The following is a 24,878-nucleotide window of genomic DNA, read 5'->3' as shown; positions in this document are numbered from 1 at the left end:
GGCAATCTGAAGATCCTGTTGGAGGATACCCTTTTTTTTCACTAACTCATCAGTAGTCTGAATTCTGAATAGTTGCACTGCTGGTCTCCAGGATGGCTGCACACAGATGGTGCAGTCTGCAGTGACCTTACAGAAAGCTGTCAGTGATCTTTCAACAGCTGATGCTTTTTGGGGCAGTGGAGCCAGCCATACAGCCTGGAGTACTACCAATGCTCTCCTGCTGAACAAACAAGTGTTTCCCTCCCTGCCAGCCCATGTTTTGAGCAGTATCCAGGCTTGGGGCTGGATCTTGCAGCCCAGTTTCTGTAAGGGGCATCTCTGAAGTGGTACTGGATTTTACCCTCTTGCTACTTCCAGTAATAAAAATGTGTCTGAGGATGTAAAACCTGTGGGGAACATCACATTCTCTCCCCTGCCAGGGCAGTAACCACATTACAGGCTCACTCACTCAATTCAGAAGCAGCCTCTGCTCATCTCCAAGCCTTTTCAGATTGCTGCTGCCAATGACCCCAGCTATCTGCCTTTTCCCCAGGAACACCTGCAGTCTTCAAGCTCTTAAGAAGGACCATTTCTTTGGGCATGACCTTCTAGCATTCACGTTTGGTTGTAACTTCTGAAAAAGAACAAAGAACAAAAAGGACACTGAATAATTTTCAAAGGTCTCAGAACAAAAAGCACCCAAAAAGCAACAGTGAGGGGAGTCACAGGGCTGCTACAGGAGTATGATGAGATATCTTTCTTCAGTGGGCTGAGGGAGGAGATTAAAGGCACTTGAGGGAAGGTGTTTTGTATAGACTACAAAGGTGGTGAAGTTTCTGGTGGGTGCAGTTGATAGGGGACAGAGCACAGGAAGAAGGGAAAGGAACAATGATCATGCAGGGAGGGCAAGACCACAAAACATGCCTGCGGGAAATGGAGGAGGAAGGACAAGACAAGCATCTCTGGAGTTCTACTGAGACTGCTAAAATCCCCTGAGGCTTGGGAGAGGCTAGAGAAATGTTGAGGATGCAAGAGCTCACCTGGAGACTGAGGTGTGCCAGGAGCTGGCCCCACACGTTGATGTCCTTTGGGTTCCACCATGGCAAGTGTGCAGCAGTGCTCTCTGCTGAGGCTGAGAAGGATGCCAAGGTTTGTGACATGACCCAGACGAGTCACACTTAGAGGCTCCAGCTCCACCCAGGCCACAGAGGGATGAAACACCCAAACAGGAGCTTTTCACAGCCAAACAAGAGGAGCTGAAGGAAACCACAAGTTTCAAGAAAGCCCAGCTGCTTCTCTCAAGCCCTGCAGTCCAGGCAGATACCTACCCCAGGCCATGTGGACCCAGCCAGCATCTTGACTGTGGTAACAGGGAACACATATGCAAGCCCCAGACATCAGCTGCAGGACTCTGCTAATTGGGAAAGTCTGTCTGAGTGTCTGGCCACCATTTGGCAGACACAGCAGCTCTGACAAAATAATAAATGTGGTACAGTGCAGCCTCCAGGCATTCTTTGTGGGGTCTGTCACATGAAAGTGGCATGAAAGGAGCCGAGGCAAAGCAGGACACATGGAGGTCAGCTCTGGAGACTCTCCCATTACCTTCTGAGTAGCTACTGCTACAGGGAGTTTGTGGTCCCTCTCTGCTTATATATTCTCTTGTTTAAATTCTCCTTCTATAAACAGACAATTCTTCCCATCCAAAGTGAAGATATTTCAGTTTTGGAAAGTCTCTCTCCAGGCAGCTTGGACTGTTTCTAAAGAGTGTGAAGAGAAGCTGGAGACATGAAAAAAGGACAAAAAAACCTCACACGCAGAGGTGATTGCTCTTTGTGGACTAGCAGCACCTCAGGAACTCCTGGCTTCCTGCTGGCCTGTCTCCAAATCAAAATAAACAGAAGGATGGTGAAGTTCAAGTGGCACGGAGAATCTTTACTAAACATGTCCAGCACGGGTCCAAATACCTGTAAAAGAAATGCTGCTCAGGAGCAGTTCAGTATTCACAGAGTGCACCATAGTGATACAGCAGCAGGACAAGAAGTGAGGTAACTTGCTAGCAAGGAGTTCACCAGGATTTCTCTTTTGCCACCATCAGAAGCCTGAGTGCATAGAAAGTGAGGGCATCTGGCACAATTCTTCTCTGCCTGGGAACACCACAGTGTTTTGGTGTTTCTGCCAACAGTCTCCAATAAGAAGAAAACATCTTTCCCAATGGTCCATGAGGTGGTGGGGAGAGCACAAAGGAACGTGAGGTTTTCAGTATACCAAGAGAGCAAGTTCCTCCAACAGCAGTACTCTGGGTGATGCACAGAGCTGGTGCCAGGGTAAGGTGATTCATATTGAGCTTTTTGGTAAGAAATTTCTTTCCAGAGAAAAGTGGGGTCCTTCCAGCTTGCTGTAATGGACCAAGAGACACCTAAGGCTGATGTGTCCAGCAGGACTTGCAAGAGAGTGAAGGAAGCAGGTGGAGTTGGTGGAGGCAGAACTGGGCTCCAAGATGTTAGGGAAAGATTATGTTTTCCTCCTGGTACTTTTACACCAGAGCACCCAGACCCATCTGATCCCACCTGCCTTTCATGATCTTGGTGTCTCAAATAGAAAGACAATTGAAATCACAGGGAAGGACAATGGCTTCAAATCATCTGGTTTCTTGGTTAGAAAACAGGGATTAAGAATAAGAGAAAAATGGCAAACTGCTACATGCAAAATAGGCAATCTAAGTATGTAAGCCTTCTGGATTTATAGAAGAGATTTTGGCACCTACCAGGAAAATTTCAAGCCAAATGTATGACAGCATTCCTTACACCCCTCCCAGCCATTGCCATATTCCAGCTTAATGTAAAGCCTTTTGGATTCCAAAGGTTTATAGCTATGGTTTATTGTTTAAACAGGTCAACAATTGCAATCATATGTTGACTCCAGGCAATACACAAACACAATGATGTATTAATACACAGCAACACTTGGATGGAGATGGAGTTTCTCCAATTTTGCTGCTGTTAACAGTCAAAGGTAGGATGGCAGCTGGGTTGGCATCTCCTAAGGCTCCCTCTGTAAACTCAGAAGCCTTTCAGTGTTGTACCAAGAAGCCAGCTTAAGATCAGTAAATTAGTTGTATTTTTAATGTGAGTATAAACTCCATTTCTGGAAATCACTTTGGGAGGAGAGCTCTCACATCACTCGTACTTGGGTTTGTTTTTAAGGCTGCTCCCATGTCCAAGAAGCATCCTTTTAACAAGAATTGAGCTGGAATGGGATATGGGTGATGGCATCTTTCTAAGACAGGATGGGAAAGGCTCTTACAGACATGTCTGTGTGCAGCTGGATGCAGAAAACCATCTTCACCATGCTGAGGGGCAAGTGAAATAGTACAAAGATTCTGGCTAATGCCTACAACAAAAACATCCAAAACACTTAGCACTGAAGTAATTATTCTGTTTATTTCACACAGGGAAGTGTGCAGCTAGGTTACGTAGACACCTTTCCAATGGATGGGAGAATTTTGCTCCAATATAAATTTCCACATGCTCAGCAGTCTTCATTGTCACATTGTGCCTGTGGAGCAGCTACCATTAAACATATTGCAATCTGCCACTTCGTCTCAGCTCCAACACAGATTGGAAGCAACCCCTCTCAAAAGCACTTACAAAATGTCCCTCCCCCCCCAGGCAGTAGCTTCAGCTTCCCTGCAGCCTGCTCAGGCATCCCCAGGGACATCCCATGCTTCACTTTTTCCAGACAGGCATTTTCTGCTCTTGTGTCAGTGACCACAGACCTTGGAAGGCAATAACCAGGTATTAACATTCCCTGGGCTTTATTTTGCAACCTGACCGGGATGAGACACATCATTTTTTGATTTGTTAGCACACAGGGAACTTGGAGATGCCAGCATTCCACTGACAAATGGCTTTTTACACCTACCACAGCTATCAAACAGTTGGCCTGGACTTAACTGAATCCCAGTCTCAGTTCAGTATTAGATGCATAATGTACTACTTACAGCTTCACTTCTTTCTAGTTTAATGCTAGCTGTTTGGTTTGCTTTTGTTTTTTTTTTTTTTCAAGTTCAGAAACCTTATTAAAGTTGTTATGGAAAAAATAAATTTATTATTCAACATACTCATTTTTTTCTTCAAAATGGAATGATCTTCTCTCCTCTTTTTGTTTTGCTTTTCGTTTACAACTGGTTCCATTCAGTGTGACTGTTTTTACCCTTTCTATTTATAACCAGCACCACAAAGGAAATTACCATGGATACAGTACATATGCAAATTAGCTAATGGAAAAATATATACATTTCACTCTGTAATGAAAAACTTAAATGATATTATTGCCATGGAGAATATATCCCTGTATTATAATAAAATATCAAGCAATAATCGACTGCTAAGATTCTTTTCCACCAACAAAAAATAGCACCATACATGACATAGTGAGAATCTACACTCAATAACACAACTGTGCAACTAGAAATGTACAGTACTTTAGCAACAGTACAGAGCCTTGTTTGCAATATGGAAATACCACCACTGTCATCAAAAGAGCATCAGTCTCTTACGAACAACTAAAAAAAGTATTGTCATAGATACACTACAACAAACAGCTTTCTTTTCACCAGTCTGTAATAACTGAGGGCAAAGCATAGCTGTAAATTCATTGTAAAGCTCCTATAAAATGACAGAAAACAGAAGTGCAGGAATATTGAACAGAATTAATTTTTTTTATTATTATTATTCTGGCTATTATGAAATGGGAAGGTTGTCACCCTGTGAAGTAAGAGAATGCAATAAAATGAAGCTGTGTTGTGCCATCAGTTTTTAATTGATGTTGGTTTTTGATTATAAAAAAACTAAAATATTGATGCACACTAACCTGTGGGCTGTGAAAGCAAGTGAGGTGGTTTTTTTCAGTGCTCAGACATTCAAAAGACAGCAGGCAGGGGGGAAAACTACCACTGTGAATTACCAATATAAATCCTCTGGGCTCTGATCTCTTGGAACTTTCTCATTAGCAGTTCATCTACCTGTTAATTTACCTAACTGAATATTGCTGTGGTATTGCCTAAATTTCCCCTGTTACCCCTGCCAGCAACATTTTCCATGGATTACTTGCTGAATAGTTACACAACCTCTGCCTTTGGGCTACAGGGTGGGAATAACAGAAAAAGGAGGTCTGATCCTGACTATAAGATGACAAAAGAGCATCCAGTATAACAAAGAACAAGTCTGAATCATTTCCCTGATTGAGAAAATCATCTGTGGCATTGGAAAGCAGATCTATTTGAGACAGGCACTTGAGAAAAACTTGTGTGTAAATGTGCTCTTGTGCATACAGGCCAGCCCTGGTGTGCACACACACACACTCATTTGCACAGAAGCAAATGGGAATCCCACACAGTATTAGTTTGGTGATGGACATTAGCTCCCCCTGCTTTAAAAATGTAGACCTTAATAAAATGCTAATGAGTTGTTCCAGTGAGGTCCTGGATACTGAAAGCATTGTAACAAGGAAGAAAAGGTTGCTTTAATGATACATTAGGTACTAAAAGTCTTCATCTCTCCTTGCATGGAAAAAAAGACAGCTTGAGGACTGACATAAGCTGCAATCCAGCCCAGCCCAGGGGCTGGGGCAGTAGCTGAGCTTAGTTCTGCACTCATCTCCAAAGAATAAAACACCAACACACAGTTCTAGAGTGAGCACAAAGCTGCAATTCATCCAAACAGCTCTGTTCATATCATGAAGTGTGGGCTTGTAACTTAACCACTGCACAACTGGCCTTTAACCCTGGCAAGGGAAGTGATACATGTTGGAGCAAGATATGATAGGGAGACACTGATCTGTGTGACTACCAGAGGGGACAAACTCTGCCCTGGCCAGAGCTCCTGTTTCAAGTCTCACATCTCAGAGAGGAGTTTAAAGTGCAGAGACATGGAAGAGAGTATCATATGTGCAGCACTTGCTAAGTGCTCTGATAGCACCAATCTGATAGCACCAAACCTGATAGCACCACAAAAGTAAGACAGGAAGCATTACAATACAGTGAGTAAAATCCTAACCCTTACTGAAGGCAGTGGAAGTCTCAGCCTCGTGGCTTCACCAGGCTCAAGGTTACACTTTTTGAATGTCTTGTATCCCTGACTACTTTTGACTCAAAAGGCTACCTAATCTCCCTTCTATACAAGAGCCAGGAAACAACTGTTCTGCTCTTCACTCCATCCTTCACAAAAAAGATTGTTCTAAATCCTGGTTTTGCACCAACTCTCTCCTGTTTCATGGTCCTCTTAAAAAAACCCCAAACATTCAGCCTCACTATCTAATTGACTTCTAAAACCTGGAGAGACTAGGCCAAGCAATCTCTCAGAAAGATCAACTGGGTGAAATGATTTCTGGCTTCTCCCATCTCATACAAATGGTTCTTGCTTCACAGTAACCATCTACTGCTGTTAATAAGCCTCTATTTCATTAAGCTCAGAGAAAAATTAGATTTTATAGAAGAAACTATCATTATGGGGAAAGAGAGGGAATGAGTTGGTTTTTAAAATTAGAAAGAAGAGCAGTCTCTATTAGTTGCTCTAAAACTGTGACTTGGAATGTTAGCTATAATTATACTGAGTTTTCTGCAGGAATTTCAGAGAGGTCCATCCTCTGCTATCAGTTTTCACAAGCTTTTACAGCAATTCCTCTCTTTAAATTAAGCCTTTTATTTACGTGTGTCCCTCCAAACACACTCCATGGTGGGATAGCTGTTGGGTATTGAAACCATCAGATGAAAGCCAAGATTAAAAGATTATGTAATGTCTCTACCTTTGCTGAATTATTTTGCCAGAGGCCTTACTCCATGGAGGTACCCATAACCTTACTCAATGTAATAACTTTGCAACTCTTGTCCTTTTCTTTAATGGTAGCAAGCCATCCAGTGGCTGGTGATTTAATATATTAAAGTAAAAAGCACTAATGAAAAATGTAAGGATGTCAAAGTATGATAAAATGATTGGGTCCTTGAGATGACTCTTTCTGTTTGTTTGCTTGCTTTTTTTTAAGGTGGATGAGTGGATTACTTTGGTATCCAGTCTATAGAATTAGTTTCAAGTCTTACTAGGTATGCTTTGGAATCCACCACATTGTAGCAACTCACGAAGTTCCAGTACTCAGACCTACTAGTCCAGGATTTACATACAAATAGCTGTAACACTCTAGGAAGTAGCACAGATTCATTAACTCTTCTGCTGCATCTTGTTTGCATAAAAGTCTCTGCAAGTCTGGCAGCAGCGCTGATACCACCGCATGTCTTGGCACAGATTCTTCTCCCGGATCACCCTGCAGTACACTGTCCACTGGTCTCCTGTGCACTTGTAGGTGAGAGCAGCTTGGGACAAGAAAAGAAAGGAGAAACTGGAAGATTAGCCAGAGAACAGCATTGCAGGCGTGATCAAAATCCCTGCATGTGAGGGAAGGAAGGGCCAAGCTCGCTGTCAGCACTGGAGAGCAGATGATGTTCTTTCTACCAAAATATCAGCCTCTTGGAAGTGATTGCTGCAAGGGTGTAGCTGGATGTGAGCAGGGAGCTAAAGCCTCCTCAGGTTCTATTTATTTTGTCTCAGTGACAGATGAATAAAACCTCTAGACCCAGATGAATAAAACCTCTAAGGCATGGGCCTAAGTTTAAGTACATGAAGACTACACGGCAGCAGCTGAATAATTTACTTGTCTTGCAAGAACATCTGAGATGTTCTTATGTATCAGAAATGAGAGACTTTAGGTAATAATAAGACACTGAGCCACAAACAAGGTCAGGGCTCTCATGTTTCAGAGGGCCAAGGCTCCTCACAGGTTGTGAAGTAAGACAGGAAGCATGCAGAGGAAGCAACACAGGGCAGGTGGGTGAGGGAGAGCATAAACCCCCTCTGAATGTGTCTTCACTGAGGGGCACTGGACACAGATTTAAAAGTCAGATGAGGTGAGCTCCCCAATTTTGAAAATGTTACCCAGGATGAAAAATATTCTGGACTGGGGAAAAAGCAGTATGAGTTTTGTAGACTACTGGAATTTTTTTCCTGTATAATTTTTTGAAAGGTGGCAATTGCAGCGATCAGAGAGTTTTGTTTTAAGATAATATAATGAGAATTGCTTATAAGCAGGAAGAGCAAAGCACTCAACAATATATCTTTCTTCTAATATCCAATCACTGTGGTGATTCCAAGCCTGGTTTAGAAACAAAAGAATCCCAAATTACTTGCAGATTACTTTCAGCAGGGACTTGAGCCTCTTCAGTCTTCTAAACATGTGAGCTTTTATTGCTTTGCTCTAAAATATGAATTAGGATGGATTTCTTGTCTCAGTGTATCAAGGGCTTACTTTGCTAATGAAATGTTTTCTTTTCACTATGTTCTTAGTGCTAAAGTATCTGGGAAGTACTCTCATATGTTCTTAAACAAAAGAGGTTAGAAGCTCCTCAGTATGACTGCACTTGCAAGAATAAAATTTCCCATGTTCTTTTAACCATCTGTTAAACTTTGGGAAACAAACTTCAGCTCAGAAGCTTGAAGTCCAGTCCTAGTTTAAGTGTTATTAAATACTGGACAGTGCTATTAGAAAATGTTTCTGTATTAATTGGCAGCTCTGGCTTTTCATCTGTATTAAAGGCTTCTTAACCCAGGATCCTGGTTCTGCTGGGAGGGTGGAGGCTCTTCTTTCTGGTAAGCTCTTAGCAGCATTTTCACCACCAAGCCCCTCATACAGAAAAGTAACAGGAGGCACTGAAGAAGCTGTGTCAGTGTAGCCCAGGGCTTGGTTTATCTTCACCTTACTGCTGGGGAAGTGTGAAATATAAAGATACCAGCCTGGTTCTTGGAGCTGAGGCTGAACACACGGGCTTGAAGTTTGGAAAGAAGTTTTTTTTATCCCCTTATTAACTTTTAATACTTAAAAGTATTTATTATCCCCTTATAAATTGAGCAAATATGATATGGAAACACATGGATTCCCACAATTTGGTATTAACAGGAGCATTCTTAACTAAAGCCATTTCTTAAATACAGTGTCAATGTGTTTCAGGAAACAGGCAGCTTATACCCATATTCTCAGCCAGGTACCCAGAGGATGCAGGGAGGGTGAGGAGAAGGACATGGGCAGAAAATCAAAGGGTTCACAGAAAGAGACTGGGTGCTCTCTTGCCTCCCTTAGCAAATTAATTCATCAAATCACATTCTTGTGGCAGCAAACAAAAAGGACAAAAAACCAACCAGTGATGCTCTACTTGTCAAGGTCATGTACTTTTCCTGGGGCATGGATTTATAAATTATCATACTTTACACTCACCAAAGCACGAGTAGGGTCTGGTGGAAAAAGATATGCCTGTCAGCTCCCTCCCTTCTGTGATCAGTTAATCAATCACCCACCATTTCTGTGCTCCCATTGCTATCTCAGGTCTATTCACTGCTGAGGGCTCCAGCTTGGGCAAAGTTTGAGGCAGAGATTGGTGGATAAGAGAGGATGTACCTACAGTAAACTTTTAGTCTAGAGTCTGACTAGGGGGGGGGGTGTCTCCTAATTTCTGGCCCTGGGCAATTCTTTGAAGCCCCAGCTTTATAACACTGGGAACCTGGGCTTTGTCTGGTCCTTAGCAGGTGGCATCTTCCCCCCACCACCCTTCACTCACCAAGTCTGGGCGAGGTAATTGTGTTGACATTTATCTTCTCATTGCAGACCTCTTGGTGGCACTGCCTGTAGGCTGCTGGCTTGGAGAGGACAGGGCACTCACTGCCGTGCCGCCCGGTGACTTTGTGCATGCATTGGACCACACGTGACTGGAGGCCTTTCCCACAGGTTGAGGAGCACTGGAGGAGAGAAGACACTGAGGCACAGTCCAAGCAAGGAAGCTTCCAAATCACCCCCACACAAATACACCAGAAAAATCACTCCCAGTGTTGAAATGTGCAGCAGACTGGCAGCTCACAGCTACTGGGGATGCAACCAACGGGGACATCGTGTCAGCCAGGAAGCCCTCATACAGCTCTTGCCTCATGATGGTTTCACAGCTTCAGTGAGTGCTGTGAGCCGAGGAACTGTCCCAGAACATGGAGAAAGCTGTTGTCTTTCTGTCTGGACTTGCTGGGAGTCCATTTGCACTTACTGTCCCGTTGGATGTCCATGAGGTTCAAGCAGAGATGCAATTCTCTCCACCAACCACAAAGAGGCCAAGGTGGAAAACGTACCCTGCTTAATTGTGGGCAGACAACTTCCACCTCCTTCTCCATGAGGGACCCTGTGGCATTGGTTGTATTTGTGCAGAAGCCCATTACCAGACTTGGATGGTCTAACAAGGCTTCCTTCACAGACAAGATGACCACTGCCAGGCACTGATATAAGATAAAACCCAAGATTACATCAGAGGATGCAGCTCTTACTGCATGCCCAGACCTCTAGAGAGGCTCTGGTCCAGCATACAGGAACACAGGTATTCAAATCCTCACACTCTTATCCATCCCTGCTCACTGTCTGGCACTTGTCAGTTCTCCTGGGAGCAATTCCAAACTGTTCTCCATGAGTTTTGGCTTCTATTAACCAGGAGGCCCAGCCTGTTCATATGCTCTCTTTGCTGTCATACAGTTGGAGTCCCTACCTCTCCCTCTCTCTTCCTCTGGCCCAGTCACTTGTGATTTACAATGTCCTACTTGCATGCTGTTCAATTTTAATAAAGCAAACACAGTGAGCACAGTGAGGTGCACCAGCTGGAGTTAATCAAAGAACATTGTATTTAAAATAAAGAAACAATGGGTTGCAGGACTTTGGTAAGATTCCTGTTTCTGCTAAAGCCACACACAAGGAAATCATGTGGGAGAGGAGGAGGTGAGGGAAAACTCAGGAGATATAATTAAGATGAGGTCAAAAAGATGATGTTTTCTGTCCTCTACTGTTTCTGAACAAAGTCAGGGCAGTTGAGCTCTCTCCATCAAAATCACCATCACCTCAGAGTGGAACTCCTTTGACATGGCATGCCAAAACTGAAGAAGCTCAAAAGATGAGCATCACTGAAGCTGGACTGAAGTCCAAGCATGAAGGATGTATGTGTAGTGTGGATGCTTGTAAGGACCCAGGGGCAAAAGAATGCCTGGGTTCATGTAGGTCTTCACCTCTCCCATCTGTGGAGGAGAGCACAGCAAAGATGTGGTCATTTTGTTCTGGAAATCTCAAGAAACTCCTGTTGCTTCTTGCACACCATCTGAGACAAGAAGCATAGGTTTGTTTTGGGCTGAAGCACAGGAGACTTTTCCTTCCTGTGTGGATCATCAAAAGGAGTCACAAAAAATGGCCTCACAATAACAGGACCATGTAGAGCTGCTTCAGACAACCCAGTGCAGAAATGGACTTACCCAGTGTGAACTATTCCCAGGCAGGAGGAGCTGTAGGATCAGTGTGCCCTCTTGTTAAAAATAACATAGACTCTCTAATTTTATTCTTAAGTCATTCACAATAATGACTGTTTCTTAATCAGTTTTTGTGTGTTTTTTTTTTTTTTTTTTTTTTTATTTGGTGTACTCACCAAATCCATATTTGCTTTTCTCTTAAAATTTCCCCTATATTCCACTTGCATTTTATTCTTATTCTTTCTTTAGGGCTGAATTTGTCCATTTGGAATATTCTCTGGCTCAGATCCCTTCAGGACTTTGCCATGAAACCATCCTGGTGTGGAGGTTACCTCTGTGTTTCCAGCTATGCAGCCCTCTCCAAGACCTGATTATTGTATTCTGAAGGCAGCAGTTGTGCTATGTTAAACTCTGACATGTATTTTGGAACATAAATAATTTTTTTCCCCTTTACATCCTCCTTATTTCAGCTTAGGGTCAATACATTAGTTTTAGACAGATTTTTTTTTTGCACTTAAGATTTTCAGATGTTGAAATTACATCAATCACTGTGAATACCTCACCAATGGTATTCAGGACTATGCTGAGTAAGACCTTTACTTGTATGTTCTACAGTGAGCTATTCCAAAAAGCCTTCATTAAAGTCTTTTAATTAAACCCCCTTCATCTCTTGAGCCTCTGCAGTGAGATCTTGGCATTTCATTAGTCTTGGGTGTCCCTCTGCTCTTGCCCAGCACTGGGTGCCCTCAGTGACTCCTATCAGTCTGGGAGCCAGTCAGGCATGGCCATTACATTTGGATTTAAAGTTAACAATTTTTATCCTGATAAATGCAACTATCAGGCCCTTCCACTTCACTAGTCAAGCTCTAAGCCTCAGGATTTCAATGGCACTTTCTGTCTTCAGAGTGCTTTACCAATCTTAATCCTCACAAAACTCTTTGCAAAGGGAGTGAATTGTACAACAGAATGGCTGTTACCACACAGGCACAGAATAACCCACCCAGACCATGGGGTTCCTGCACATGATTGCAATACAGTGAGTCTGAAACCTTTGCCTCTGGATTTTAGGCACTCCCTGTGCTTACAAATGCTCTTAACAGAGGCAGAAAAAAAAATTTAAAAAGGAGGAAAGAAGAAAAAAAGTATTTCTGTCATAAGGTGAGTAAGGTTTTCAGATACCAACATACAAACACTCACCTACCTTTGTCTGTGTTCCTGTCTTGGTATTTGTTAAGCAGCAAAGAGGGCAAACAATGAAACTTTTTCCACAGACATTGCCAACTCCAATCCTTAGACAAATAACAGCAGAGTTTTTGCCTGAAGCAGTTTTATTCCTTCTCCTGGGAGACTGGGATCATCACCTATGCTATGCAATTAGTTTTTCACAGCCAGGAAGACAGATTTTAACATCTTTCTTGAACCCTTTTGGGCTTGGCAGCTAAAGGAAGGTTGGACATCTGGCTTATTTTAAGACGAAATTTTCAACTTTGTACTTGGATAGTCTCTTTCCTAGGAATTTCAATAGGAAATAGGAATAGATACAAAATACATACAAAGGGGGAATTGTTACTCATGCTGCACTATGAAAAGAGGACATCATTAAAAGAGGCATAAAACCCATACTCCAGCTGAACAGCAAATTCCCATAAATACCTTTCCTCCTATTCTGGAGAGCTAAATGCATTGCTATGGTCTCTCTGCTCCCAAATATTTATTGACCAAGCAAACATATCCACAGCAATTTTGAGATACCCTCTGTGCCCTCTGATACAGGACTCCCAGGAATGAGATATGAGGAGTTTAAGGAAAGGTGTTGTGGTCTTCTGGCAAACAGAGAAGCTTCCAGCCAAGAGCTGCCAGAGAGAATGGGTTGCTTGTGGAAGAGTGGGGCAAAACCACAGTCACAGCCCAGCTCCTGATCCAGCTGCTGTATGGTTGGTAGAGAATGCTGGGAGGCTCCAGTGCTGCCCAGTGCAACTGCACTGATGGAACTGTTGGTGGACACTGGACTTTTTGGGCAAACATTGAGTTCTTACACTGGTATTAGCAAACATACACTGAAAAGTGGCAAAGCAATGCATTGCAGATGATGATGTAACTCAAGATACACACGTGTTGTGATGTCATGATGGAATCAAGTGACCTGTGAACATGGAGGACCAGTTTTGGAACCTGGTTTGGAGCTCTGTTGATCTCTGCCTCACAACTAAGCTGCTACAGAAGTACTGAGAAAAAAAAAACACAAGAAACTCATCTACTCTGGGAGGCCAAAGAATCAGACAAGTAAATGGTTGGATAGAGATGCTGGTGTCAAACAAAGAAGTGCTTCTTTTTTTCCTTCCACCAGGCATCACCAGTGATATCACTATCAGAAAAATGCACATGCAGAATGCATGCAGCTAAACCATAATGCACTCAGCTGACAATGTGGCCATTGTAAGTGGGAAACCCACCCACATGCAAAGATCAAAGGACTGTTCAGCTCTGTAAAAAAGAGGCAGTTAATGAACAATTCCAAAAAGTTAACCTAATGAGAGCCCTTGTAACTCCCAGTTCCAACACTGCTTGAGAAGGCAAAAGTAATACAAAGATGCCTCCATTCACATTCTTTGGCACTAACATGGCAGCCAGTGGGGATATCCAGAAGGAAATAAACTCACAAATTGTCAAGGCAGCAGCTGCATTCATCAACTTAAAGAAGATTTACTCACTGAAAAACTCCAACCTAAAGACCCAGCTATGATTTTTTTAACTGGAATGCTATTTCCACCTTAGGATACTGATATGAAAGCTTGAAACCTACCAAAGGTGCTGACAGATGTCTAATTGCTTTAAAAGCAAATGCCTCAGGAGAATACTAGTTATTAAAATAAAATGAATTTACAGTAAGTGCTGAGATCTGTCAGCAACTTCATCAACTCATGATCTACAAAAGATAACCAGAGAAAGAGGGAGGACTCAGAATGAATGAAGCCAGGGCAGGGCTGTTGTTGGGCAGCTGGAGGAGTTCATATGAGAGACCAGTCCAAAGAATCCCTGTGCTGAAATCTTAATGGGGACAGAAAAAGGTACAGATTTACACTACAGAGAGGCTGTGATCCATTCAGGACTGAATGGAATGATGAAGCATTGCTTATGTTTTGGATGAGGGCCACTGGCTAGGCAGTGATTCACTCAGACCAGGGGTCACCTTTCAAAATGTCACTTTTCTAACTCGTGAGGTTTTCTTCTCTTTTGTAAGAGACTTGCTTTTTCCAGCAGAAGGTCACAGCATCCCTTCAGCCAATCCTGAATGTACTCCAATATTTAGAAGGCTGATCTGTTGGAGGGAGATCCAGTTCAAGATAACTAAGCTCATAACTAAGCTGAAGGCAAGATTTTTTTTTTTTTTCCTTTACTCATCAGTCTGCAGTCATCTGATGTTTAAAGATACTGGTTTGTCCCCAATTTGCTGAAAGCTGCTGAAGCCAAGGATAACACTATGGCTAAAGCTCCAATATTCAGAGATAGCATCATGCTTTCCTGACCTCAGAGTTCAAGTATTTCAAGGCGTTAGGATAGGGTTGAGCATTTTTACCCCCAGGGGTCTTATTTCTTGCCTCCATGAAAGGCAGAAAGAAAGCAAGACAAGTTCTTATTAATAACATTTGAACACAGCATCCAAGATGAATGACAAATGTCCTGTAATTGCTCTGTTCCTGAGACCTTAATAGTGTACATGTGTGTGTTCTGAAAATCAGCACACCTCAACATCAGGTTTTCTGTGAGTATCACTAATTTAAAGTCTGCAGTTCTAGCTGAAAAGCACCATGCAATGTGTTTTCAGAAACACCAGGTCAACTTTCACCATGGAATCATGCTAAAGAAAGAAATTTCTGTCTTTCTAGTGATAAGATCTAATTAGCCCAAAGCAAACTGTAAGCTGTTTTTCAAGCTTCCTCTTCTTTTCTTACTTTTTTTTCTTTTTTCTTTTTTTCTTCTTTTTGAACCCCAGACCTATAAAGGGAACATATCTGGTCTTGCATACAACAATCTTTCATTTGGAAACTTTTGTGGAATGACTGATTTGTTTAATTTAGCCAAGAAAAAAATGCATACCCTCCTGACTGAGTAGAGGAAGAAACAATAAATTACAGCAGAAAATGCTCATGGCTGATGTGACAGTATCTTAGAAGGAGGAGAGAGAAGCAATATTTGCAAAGTGCCTACAGCTGCACTTTCAAACTGCATGACCCCAAGGAACAAGACCTGACCAGTATACCCAGCACATCTCACTGCATAATTAAGCTTGACTTTGCTGTGCTGAAAGTTCCATTGTGTACAGAGAGTTCAGAGATTAAGAGCTGAATGCCTGAATATTCTGGGTACTGACAGTGCCCCTAAGTACTTGTTCAATGCAGCCCAGGTGGATGCTAATGAGGAAATGTCATTTAATTCATTATAGCAGTCAGGCAGAATTTCCTTCTCACAAGCTTTCAAATTGGATTTCAAGAACAGGATCAAGCAGAGATGTGAAATGATCCAGTGAACTGATCCAGTTCTGCCTGCAGAGTGCTATATTCTAGCATGGCCCCTGTGGCACATGTACAAGCTTTTGATTTGTGGGAGGTACAAAGTGGAAAAACTCCATGGCTGGTTCCATCTGTAGGACTTGCAACAAATGATACTCACTGCTGTTGCAGATGTTAGCCAGGAATGAATATCTTGGGAACTGAAGCTCCACTAAACACATATTTTAGTTATTAATTTAGTTAATGATCAATGTTACCTAAATGCAATTTATTAAAAATAGTAATTAAACCAAGGACTCCATTAGGAGTACTTCAGCAAGAGGCTGCTCATCTCTGTCACCTCAGTCCTGCTTGAGCATTCTCTAGACAGGGAGCTAGAGAGCTTTGAAAAGTATGGTGCTGACCTAACACTGATTTAATCTCTTTGCACAACCAAATAAAGGAATAGCAGCATGCTGATACTAATTACTCTTAAAAAATATTCTGGAAAATTGTCACCTTAATGTCTCAGTAGTCATTATAAATCCCAAAAGGCTACTGGAAAATTGGCAAAATTATAGGCATCCTTTTTAGTGATATATATTGCATGCTGTAAGGATTCAAGGAGCAAAAATACCATCTTCAGATGTGTAGCACAAACTTTAAAATACTGTTCAGATTTTTAAAAACATGATCCTAAATGTTGTAACATCTCCAAGTAGCTTAGAAAAAATGGATGCTGATATTTGAACAGGCTTGTCTTTCATGCTTTCTCCTTTTTCACATTAAAAAAAGAGTAACCTTGTCATGATGGAATACCATTTCCAATCCACTGATCTTGGTGGGAGGCTTTCATTCTCCATTAAAAAAAAAAAAAAAAAAGAAAAAAAAAGAAAAAAGCACTTAATGAACTAGGCTTTTAAATAAAAAATATCAAAAAGGAAAAGTTATTCTTACAATTATTAGGATGACTGGAGGCTGCATTGGAACACGAGACAGTAACACTGTGACAGAATGTGCTCCACTTCAAACAGAACACTGATGAATCTGGCCTTTTTTTGCAGCATATTCTCCTTTCCTAAGCATCCATCAAAATGATTTGTATGGTGGATGTTCCCAGAAACTCCAGCAGAGATGAGCTGTGCAAATTGTTGTGCAAACAAGGAGCAGTCACTGCCTCAAAGGCATGAGCAGGACTTGGTTGTTGTCTCTTCCAGTCCCTAGGGGAATGCCAGGGCCAGCATTGTACTCAGCATCTCCTGGCTTGCCATGCTTGGGTTCCAACTGCAGCTGCATCAACTGGGAGTGAGCACAAGTTTAAACAGAGGCTCAACCTTGGGTTTGTGCCTTTATTCAATATTTACACCTCTGACCACAGATAAAGATATTTCACAGATTTGGGGACAGAGAATCAAAGAGCAAAAGGGCTGGGATTCATCTTACTGAACCAGCTCTGCTTAGATGCTATGAGTTTTTTCCCTCACACAGAAATCTTTTTTATTCCATGCATTTCCTCAACAGAGCTTAAAATAAAGGTGATGGTTTTAGCTCATCACAACTCTAAAGTGTATCTTCCTACTTTAGAAATGCAGGGCAATGGTTTTCCATCTTCCTTCCTAAAGGGCTGAATGAAGTTTTTACCAGGATACTGACAACAAGCTTCCCAAACTCAGGAGTGTCCCTGGCTGACAGAATAAACTTTGGGCCATTTGCTCTCATCCTCTGGAGCAAGGGGTATTTTGAGAATAGCTGTAGGCAAGAAAAGCTGTGGTGTGTACACCATGGATCATGTGCCTGAGGAACACAGCATGGGGAACCACAACTTAGAGCAGAGGAGCAGTAGTCAGGAACAGGACATTGATGCTCTGGCTTCTGGTCAAGGCCAGGACCTGAGAAGCAGAAAGTTTGAATACTGCACCTTTTTGGTTTCTGTCCTGACAAATTCAGCTCTACCCCTTTCTGGAGAACAACTGATCTGCATCAGTGAGGCCTGCAGACAATCTTCCAACATCAGTTCCAGCTACAGTGCTGAGTGCTCACAAGCAGCAATAAATCATGAAGCTGTTTGCTGAGCCAAAGTCAGTAAGGAGCAGGAAAGGGTCTGTCAACTGTGACGTGTGACTGCAGCTTTGAGTGACCATCCTTCCTGGGGAGATTCCCCTTCAGTTCCACAAGAGAAGTTATTTTCTCCAAGGCAGAAAAAGATGAACTTGGTAATGACCTTTATGAACAATTAGCAAGTTGTCCATAGTTTATCATAAACAGATGGAGGGTCAAGTCATGAATTTGTAATGAATGTTAGAACAAAGGACAGTTTGCTTCCATGTTTACAACAGCTTTGAATATACCTCTCAAAGCACAGCTGTCCTTGATTTGCTCTTCTTATCAAGTAATGTGAATTAATCATTAAAAGTGAGGCATATAGTAGATTCTGTTGATGTTCCCAAACATTTGGAACTCAGAAAACATGCCTTCCTGGCACTGGAAGATTGTAGAATGTTCTTTGGAAGAAAAAAAAACCTGAAAAAACTACCCCAACATGTTTTTTGGTGTGCTGCAAGGTTAGAAGTTTTATCTCTTAGAGAATACAATCTACTGTAATCCTGCCAAAATGATTAATTTGCAATTACAAAATCCTTGTTACCACCCATAGTGATGAATTACTGCTGATGCAGTACAAAACACCTCAATGTCTGGCATAAAACCAGTATTTTTCTTATAGGAAATTAGATTTTTTTTCCTCCTTATTGTTAATATTCTCCTGGGATGAGAGCCCATAGCCAGCATTTCATAGGCTGAGCAAAATACTGCAAAGAAATTGGCAACTATTGATGTCCAGGAGGGCAGGTGGCTATAGGTAATTTTTCAGATGTGTTTTATCACTACTGACACTATTTGGCAACAAGAATATTGTTTAACATCACGTTTTGCCAAGCTGATCCTTACTAGTGCTTTCCAGTTCCTGGACTGTGCAGTCTTTCTGAATCCAGTAAAAGTTGTGCCAGGTGGTTATATGAGATGTAAAGTGGTAGAAAAGGATTCCTTCTCCACTTCTCCTTGTTGAAGCTCAGCTTGACATTCCACATATTTCTGTTTTCACCTAAAAGCATAAATCTGTGATGGTTCCTACACAAGAGCCAAAGATCTTGCACAGTCAGATCCTGAGCTGCATGGCAGTGGTGTTACTGCAGTAACTTAAGTGGCTGAATTAATCTGGATTTGCACAAATATAAGAGAGGACTGATACCTGACCCACTGTGCTGAGTGAGACCTTTGGCTTGGGGCCAGTGGGTTGTAGGGAAGAATGACAGAAAGTTACCCTGGATTTACACTGGGCTTTCTGATTAATACAGGCCTTAGCATTTACAGAACACCTACTGTAACTGCAAAGAAAAAATATGGCAAATCCAATATATTACAAAGCTTCTATGTACCTTTCTTCTTTGAAAAATCTTTTCATTGGGATATGTAATATAATAGGCTAATCAGCTAAATTGTTGCCTGAGGGACAGAAGTTGCATGTTTAAAGCTGAAAATGCACCCTTGTGAAAGGCAGCACTAATGATGGAGCTGGTGGGTCTTGCTTGTAATTCTACCTTCCTTGATATAATAACAGTTAAATTGAGAATAGGGAAAAAAAACAAAAAAAAAAAAAGAAAAAAAAAAGAAGAAAAAAAAGAAACTGGGGACTCTGAACAAATCTGTGCTTTTGGCTTGAAATACAATCGTTGAGGACAGAAACAGAGTATGTCAAGGCACATAAAATAATGAAACAATTAAGTAAAACTGGAAATGAAGAAAAATCCATAAAAATCTTGTGGAGAATTGCTCCTGCTATATAATCTTCCTCTTCAGTTATTCCTTGGCAGAGTCCAAAAGCCAAGTGGAGACAAAGAACTCAAAAAACCACAGCCTTGGCCTGTACATTTGCACCTGAGTGCTTTCCCTGCTACGTTATTGCTTGAGCAGGAGGGGAGGGAGCTGAGGACACAGGAGCAGGAAGCCTGGAGTAGCTAAAAAGCAGCACCCAGGGCTGTTCACCTTGAAGCACAGAAGATCATTGTCACCACACCACAGGCATCAAGCCTGGATCTACTCTGCTACAAGGAGAGGCTGAAGGAGCTGGGATTGTTCAGCCTCAAGAAGAGAAGACTCCAGGGGGGACCTTAGAGCTGCCTTCCAATACCCAAAGGGAACCCACAGGAAGGCTGCAGAGGGACTTTTCATAAGAGTGTTCAGCAATAGGACAAAGGGAAATGGATTTAAACTGAAGGAGAAGAGGTTTATACTGGGTATTAGGAAAATGTTCTTTAGTGTGAGGGTGCTGAGAATCTGGAGCAGATTGCCCAGAGAAGTTGTGGCTGGTCCCTCCCTGGAGATACTCAAGGCCAGGTTGGATGAGGCCCTGAGCAACCTTGTCTGGATGAGAGGTGTCCCCTCCATGGCAGGGAGGTTGGAGTAGATGATCTCTAAGGTTCCTTCCAACCTCAACCATCCTCTGATTCCCTGCTGCATCCCCCCGTGGTTTGGGATAGATGTTTCCCACCGTGGAGGCATCAAGGTGAAGCCAGAGCCTCAGAGCTCAGCCCTCCAAGCACAGCCTGGAGCAGGGGAGGGAGGTGCAGGCAAACTCAGGCTCCTGCTGCCCCTCCTGCAGAAAAAAAGACACATTCTGCTCACTCCTTGCCTGCATTCTTCACAGGAATGTAATCCTTGACATCCAGTTCGTCAGTAAAATGCAGTTTGTCATGAAAAGAATCAACTACTGTCTTGCTAAAGCATCAAGAGGCAGATTTGCAACAGCCCAGGAGTCTGAGGCAAGCTTTGGGAAACTCAGCAACCCCTGTTTATTCTTCTGAGCAGCACAGCTACAACAAAAATGTAAAAATGTTTCCAGGCACTAGAACATTTAACAGCTCGGATTTCAAACAAGGAGGAACTATTTCAAAGTAGAAAGAGCCTATGAGATATTTGTTTCTTTAACTGAACACAAACTGGATGTGGAATTTCCTTTTGGAAGGAGCAGCTGAATGGGAGATTGCTTGGATTCCCATTTGTATATTGCATCATATATAAAAAAGGATGATATAATGAATTGTAATTCTGAAGAATCCAGGCAGAGATTTAAAAATGACTTCAGGTTAACACCTTCAGTGGGTCTCTTGCTGTGCACTTTGTATTCCTTCAAGGTTCAAAGACCCTCAGGCCAGGAATCGTTTGTTTATGTACTCATGATACCAATGCTGCATTTGTGTTAAACGCTAAAAATAATAATTATAACCCTTTAATATAAGGGGTTTAAAAGAGAAGTTGAAGGAGTGCAGTGAAGTTGGATGTTTAATAGCAGTGGCAATGGAGGTTACACATGGTTACTGCTCACAGTAGACAGTCTGTTAAGCTCAAGTAACTGGACTAACAAAGGTAGATTCAAAGATACTTAAAATAACTTTCCAGACCTGGCCCTATGTGTTTGCAAAGTGAACTGGATACGTTGGTTCCTCGTGTAACACTTGAAATATGCTTCAAATACACTGGGAATAGTCCAATATCACAGCCAAGACTGCTTGCTAAGTCTGCTCAATTAGCTCCACAGCTACATAATATGCAGTGAGGACCACCTGCTAATAGCCCTGGCAAAAATGCAACAAAATTTCTTCAGAGCACCTACAGGCAATGGCTACAGAGTTGTTGTAAGGTTGGGTGAAGGTTAAGATGAGCATGGCTGTGCCTCCAGCCCTCACCTTTTCTCCACAAAGTCGATCCAGGATATTAGAACATAAAACCACAACTTGTCTGGAATAGATTTGGAGCTCTTACTGCTGCCCACGCTTAAATCTGCAACAGAATCTATGATCTTATACAGGATAACCCTGTCCAGTGCTGTCAGACACCAAGTCAGTTACTTACACAGGGATGGGAGCAACTTAGGAAGTGCTGTGTTCTCTCATGCACACAGTCCATGTAGACTATAAATAGTCTAATAATAATATTAAAATAACAGTCTCCCATAACCACCCAAAGAGCCTGCTCTATTTACAAGTTGTATCTGGACTCAACTTTTTAAATGAGGTTTTGCTTCTTTCTTACATAACTTCCTGGTTATCTTCAAATGAGCTTGGTTTGGGGAAATTAAGGACTAGAGGCCAAGTCACCAGGCAAGCTGTTTGCACAGAAAGCCTCAAAGCCCCTTATTTTAACCTGTGACAATGGCCAGCTTAGTTAAATCTTGCTTCCCTGATGACTGTTAACAACAAGCAACAAATGCATTAATTGCAAAAAGTTGCTGCTTGCTCTGAGATCAATTTGTATTAATACAAAAAAGTTTCCATCTTAGTCAGCACAAAGCTCTCTCATGGTGATTTTTACAGCCCCGCCAACAAAGGCTTTACAATGGAATTTTACCCTGGAAGTATAACTTTAAAAGAGTTCACTCTAAGTGTGGCAGACTTCATGTTGCTCCTTAAAGGCTGAACTGTTTTAAGCTGGGCAATATCAAAGAGGAGTTGCTGATAGCTGATAAGGCTCAACCCCCCCTAAGTGTGAGTCCTGCATGAAAGCTTTTGGATCCTCAGGGTGAAAATCCTCCACTCAGGATTTGCAACGAGTTGAACTCCACACCAAACATTTCAGCCACCTGGGTTTCTGGGACAGTACATTTACTTCAGAGAATTTTATCTACCCATGCCCTTTACCAGCAATCCAGTGGTGCCTTTTGTTTATTCCTCAACTCAGAGAATAAGAATCAAATTGTGTGATCTAAGTGTCCAGTCAGCATTAACCAATATGTCTAGAATTTTTGATGCTCACTATAAACCAAATCTAAGTCCAAGAACATCCTGCTGGACTCACACAGGGTGAAATTCTTGGGAAGCAGAGAGCTGGCACAAGCTCTCTGCAGACAGAAGCAGGCAATAGATGAAGCACATAAGGTTCTGTGCCCTTCTGCACAGGGAGGATCCTGAGCTTGAGTTAAGAATTGCAAATAACAAGTGATTTTGCACTGATCCTGTCCTAGTCACATGCAGACACTAAATCCATCAACAACACTATTTGCTCTGACCAGTGCATGATTGCAGCCTTTCTAGCAGTGAGCCAACATCTTTATCAGATTGGACTTGCAATCCATGTAATCAGTCAATACACAATTAGTTCATGTTCCTCCCTATAAAGAGAATCCGGGTCAACTTGCATGCCAAAATGTTTTAAAATTCCACAAATAAATAAATAATGTTATTTCACCTGTTAACACACAGGAACTGTTTGTTTTGGCCAGCTTGCATGGACTCTGTGTGCCAGGGTATGAATAAAATAATGTTCAACACTCTAAACATTCTGTGATACAAATTCCTGGCTCAGCATAAATACAGACCTTTTGTATACTGCAAGCTCCTAATGCATTCTCCAGCCCTGACACCATTAGATTCATGTATCTATGACAGAGTAGAAATATAAATATCTGTAATCCTTAATAATAATATAAAAATATGTAATTGCAGATAAGCCAGTTTGCCCATCATGGGCCTCTATCTTACTGGATTTTCCTTGCTGGAGTTTGGGTTTTTGGAAAGCAAAATGCAACTACTGTATCCCAGTGGTTTCTGCACATGTTGTACATTCCAGAACACAAACAAGGTTTTCTGTTTAGAGAACAGTACAGTTACAAATATAAGATAAAGCCAATCTGGAATATAATATTCCTGGGAAATTTTACTTTTTTATGCAAACGTGAAGCCAGTAATGTAAAGGATGCTTAATGAACAGTACTGGCAAAGGCTGAGCTTCTCACACTGCCAGGCCTCCTTCCCAAGCAAAACTACCTGTTGCTTTAAGGTCAGAATGCAAATACAGGGCAGGCTCTGCTTTGATTTAATCCACTGCATTTGGGGATTAATTCCACTGATGTCACTAGAGAAACCAAGTTCAGACAGGCTTAAGTGAAGGTAAAATCCAGCCCTGAGGAAGGGACTGATGGTTTTGGCTTTCTTTCCTATCAGATGGTTGGAATGCATCTAGGGCTGGACTATGCTGAGTAGGTCTCAGACTTGCCTGAAATTCAGCTGCACAGCTCTAGTTTTGCACCTGTGGTAATGAAATCCTGTCCTGTCAGACTCTGCATGCAGGATCACATGAGGCAGAGGAACAGAACTCAGTTCCAAGTGCTCTCTGTTACCATCTGGTTCTGTGTGAGCCTCCCAGGGCTTCCCCACATTTAACCCCAGTACTATTTATTTACCAACAGTTCTCCCAGACCTTCAGATTTATCACTTGGGATAAGAAAATGAAGGTTCAGATCTCTTCTCAGCTCCATATTTATGCTTTGAGGGAAACAGAACTCCCATCATAGCCCCTTTGCACGACTTCCCTGTTTCTCAGTGACAAGGTTTTTAACTTTCTTAGGGTATGGGTCAGCTCCTTAGTGTCCTGCACTGCTGGAAGATGCTGCTTATGAACTCTTTTCTGTAGAATCCCATCTGCTGTTCAGAACTGTTCGGAGTTTGCTTTTGGAAATACAGAAAGCAGTTTCAGTGTTGTTTATAAAGTGGCTTTTTGACACCAAGAGCCCACCTGTGGTGCTGAATCTCATGCAGGTTGTGCCTTTGGATGGTTAAAAGTAGTGCTCACCTCTACCCTGTTTGGAATACACCTCTCTAACACTTCCTGTGTCACATCCACAAGCCTATGTTGCCATGTTTGGATTATAAACAGCAAAAGGGGAAAGCTGAAATCCCAGCAAATTCTCCAGTCAAACCCAGTTCAAATCTCTTCCCAAATACCCAAACTGCAGACTAACACAGACAGCCCACGGAAGCAAAGCACACTGAACATTTTGGCACCCTGAAAGAAATAATTTTGTAGTGTTCACTGTTACCTTAGACCAATCTCCTGTTTTCCACTCGTAACACCCTGTGTGATCCTCACACTCTTCCTCATCTCTTGGCCTGGTGGCTGCATCACATTTTCCTTGAGAATTTGTGCATGTCACTGTTCTCTTCTGAATCCCCTTGCCACAGTCTGCTGAGCACTGGAAAACAACAAGGAATGG

General features: G+C 42.1%; 1 protein-coding gene across 3 annotated transcripts in view; it reads right to left on the bottom strand.

Annotated features, from left to right (window-relative positions):
* Positions 1-3,776: 3,776 nt before the first annotated feature.
* Positions 3,777-24,878, bottom strand: part of ADAMTS17 (ADAM metallopeptidase with thrombospondin type 1 motif 17) — a 171,809-nt gene continuing 150,707 nt past the window's right edge. For all 3 annotated transcript variants that reach the window (XM_071754228.1, XM_071754229.1, XM_071754230.1), the window contains 3 exons: positions 24,705-24,857; positions 9,638-9,815; positions 3,777-7,345 (listed from right to left, as the gene is read on the bottom strand). In XM_071754228.1, the coding sequence (XP_071610329.1) occupies positions 7,194-7,345; positions 9,638-9,815; positions 24,705-24,857 (483 nt within the window). In that variant the 3' untranslated portion in view covers positions 3,777-7,193. The remainder of the gene's footprint in view (positions 7,346-9,637; positions 9,816-24,704; positions 24,858-24,878) is intronic.

Source organism: Heliangelus exortis, chromosome 11 (genome assembly GCF_036169615.1).
Source record: "Heliangelus exortis chromosome 11, bHelExo1.hap1, whole genome shotgun sequence".
Taxonomy (NCBI): Eukaryota; Metazoa; Chordata; class Aves; order Apodiformes; family Trochilidae; genus Heliangelus; species Heliangelus exortis.
Note: the sequence above shows the minus strand (reverse complement) of the source record. Positions and strands in the feature narration are given on the sequence as shown.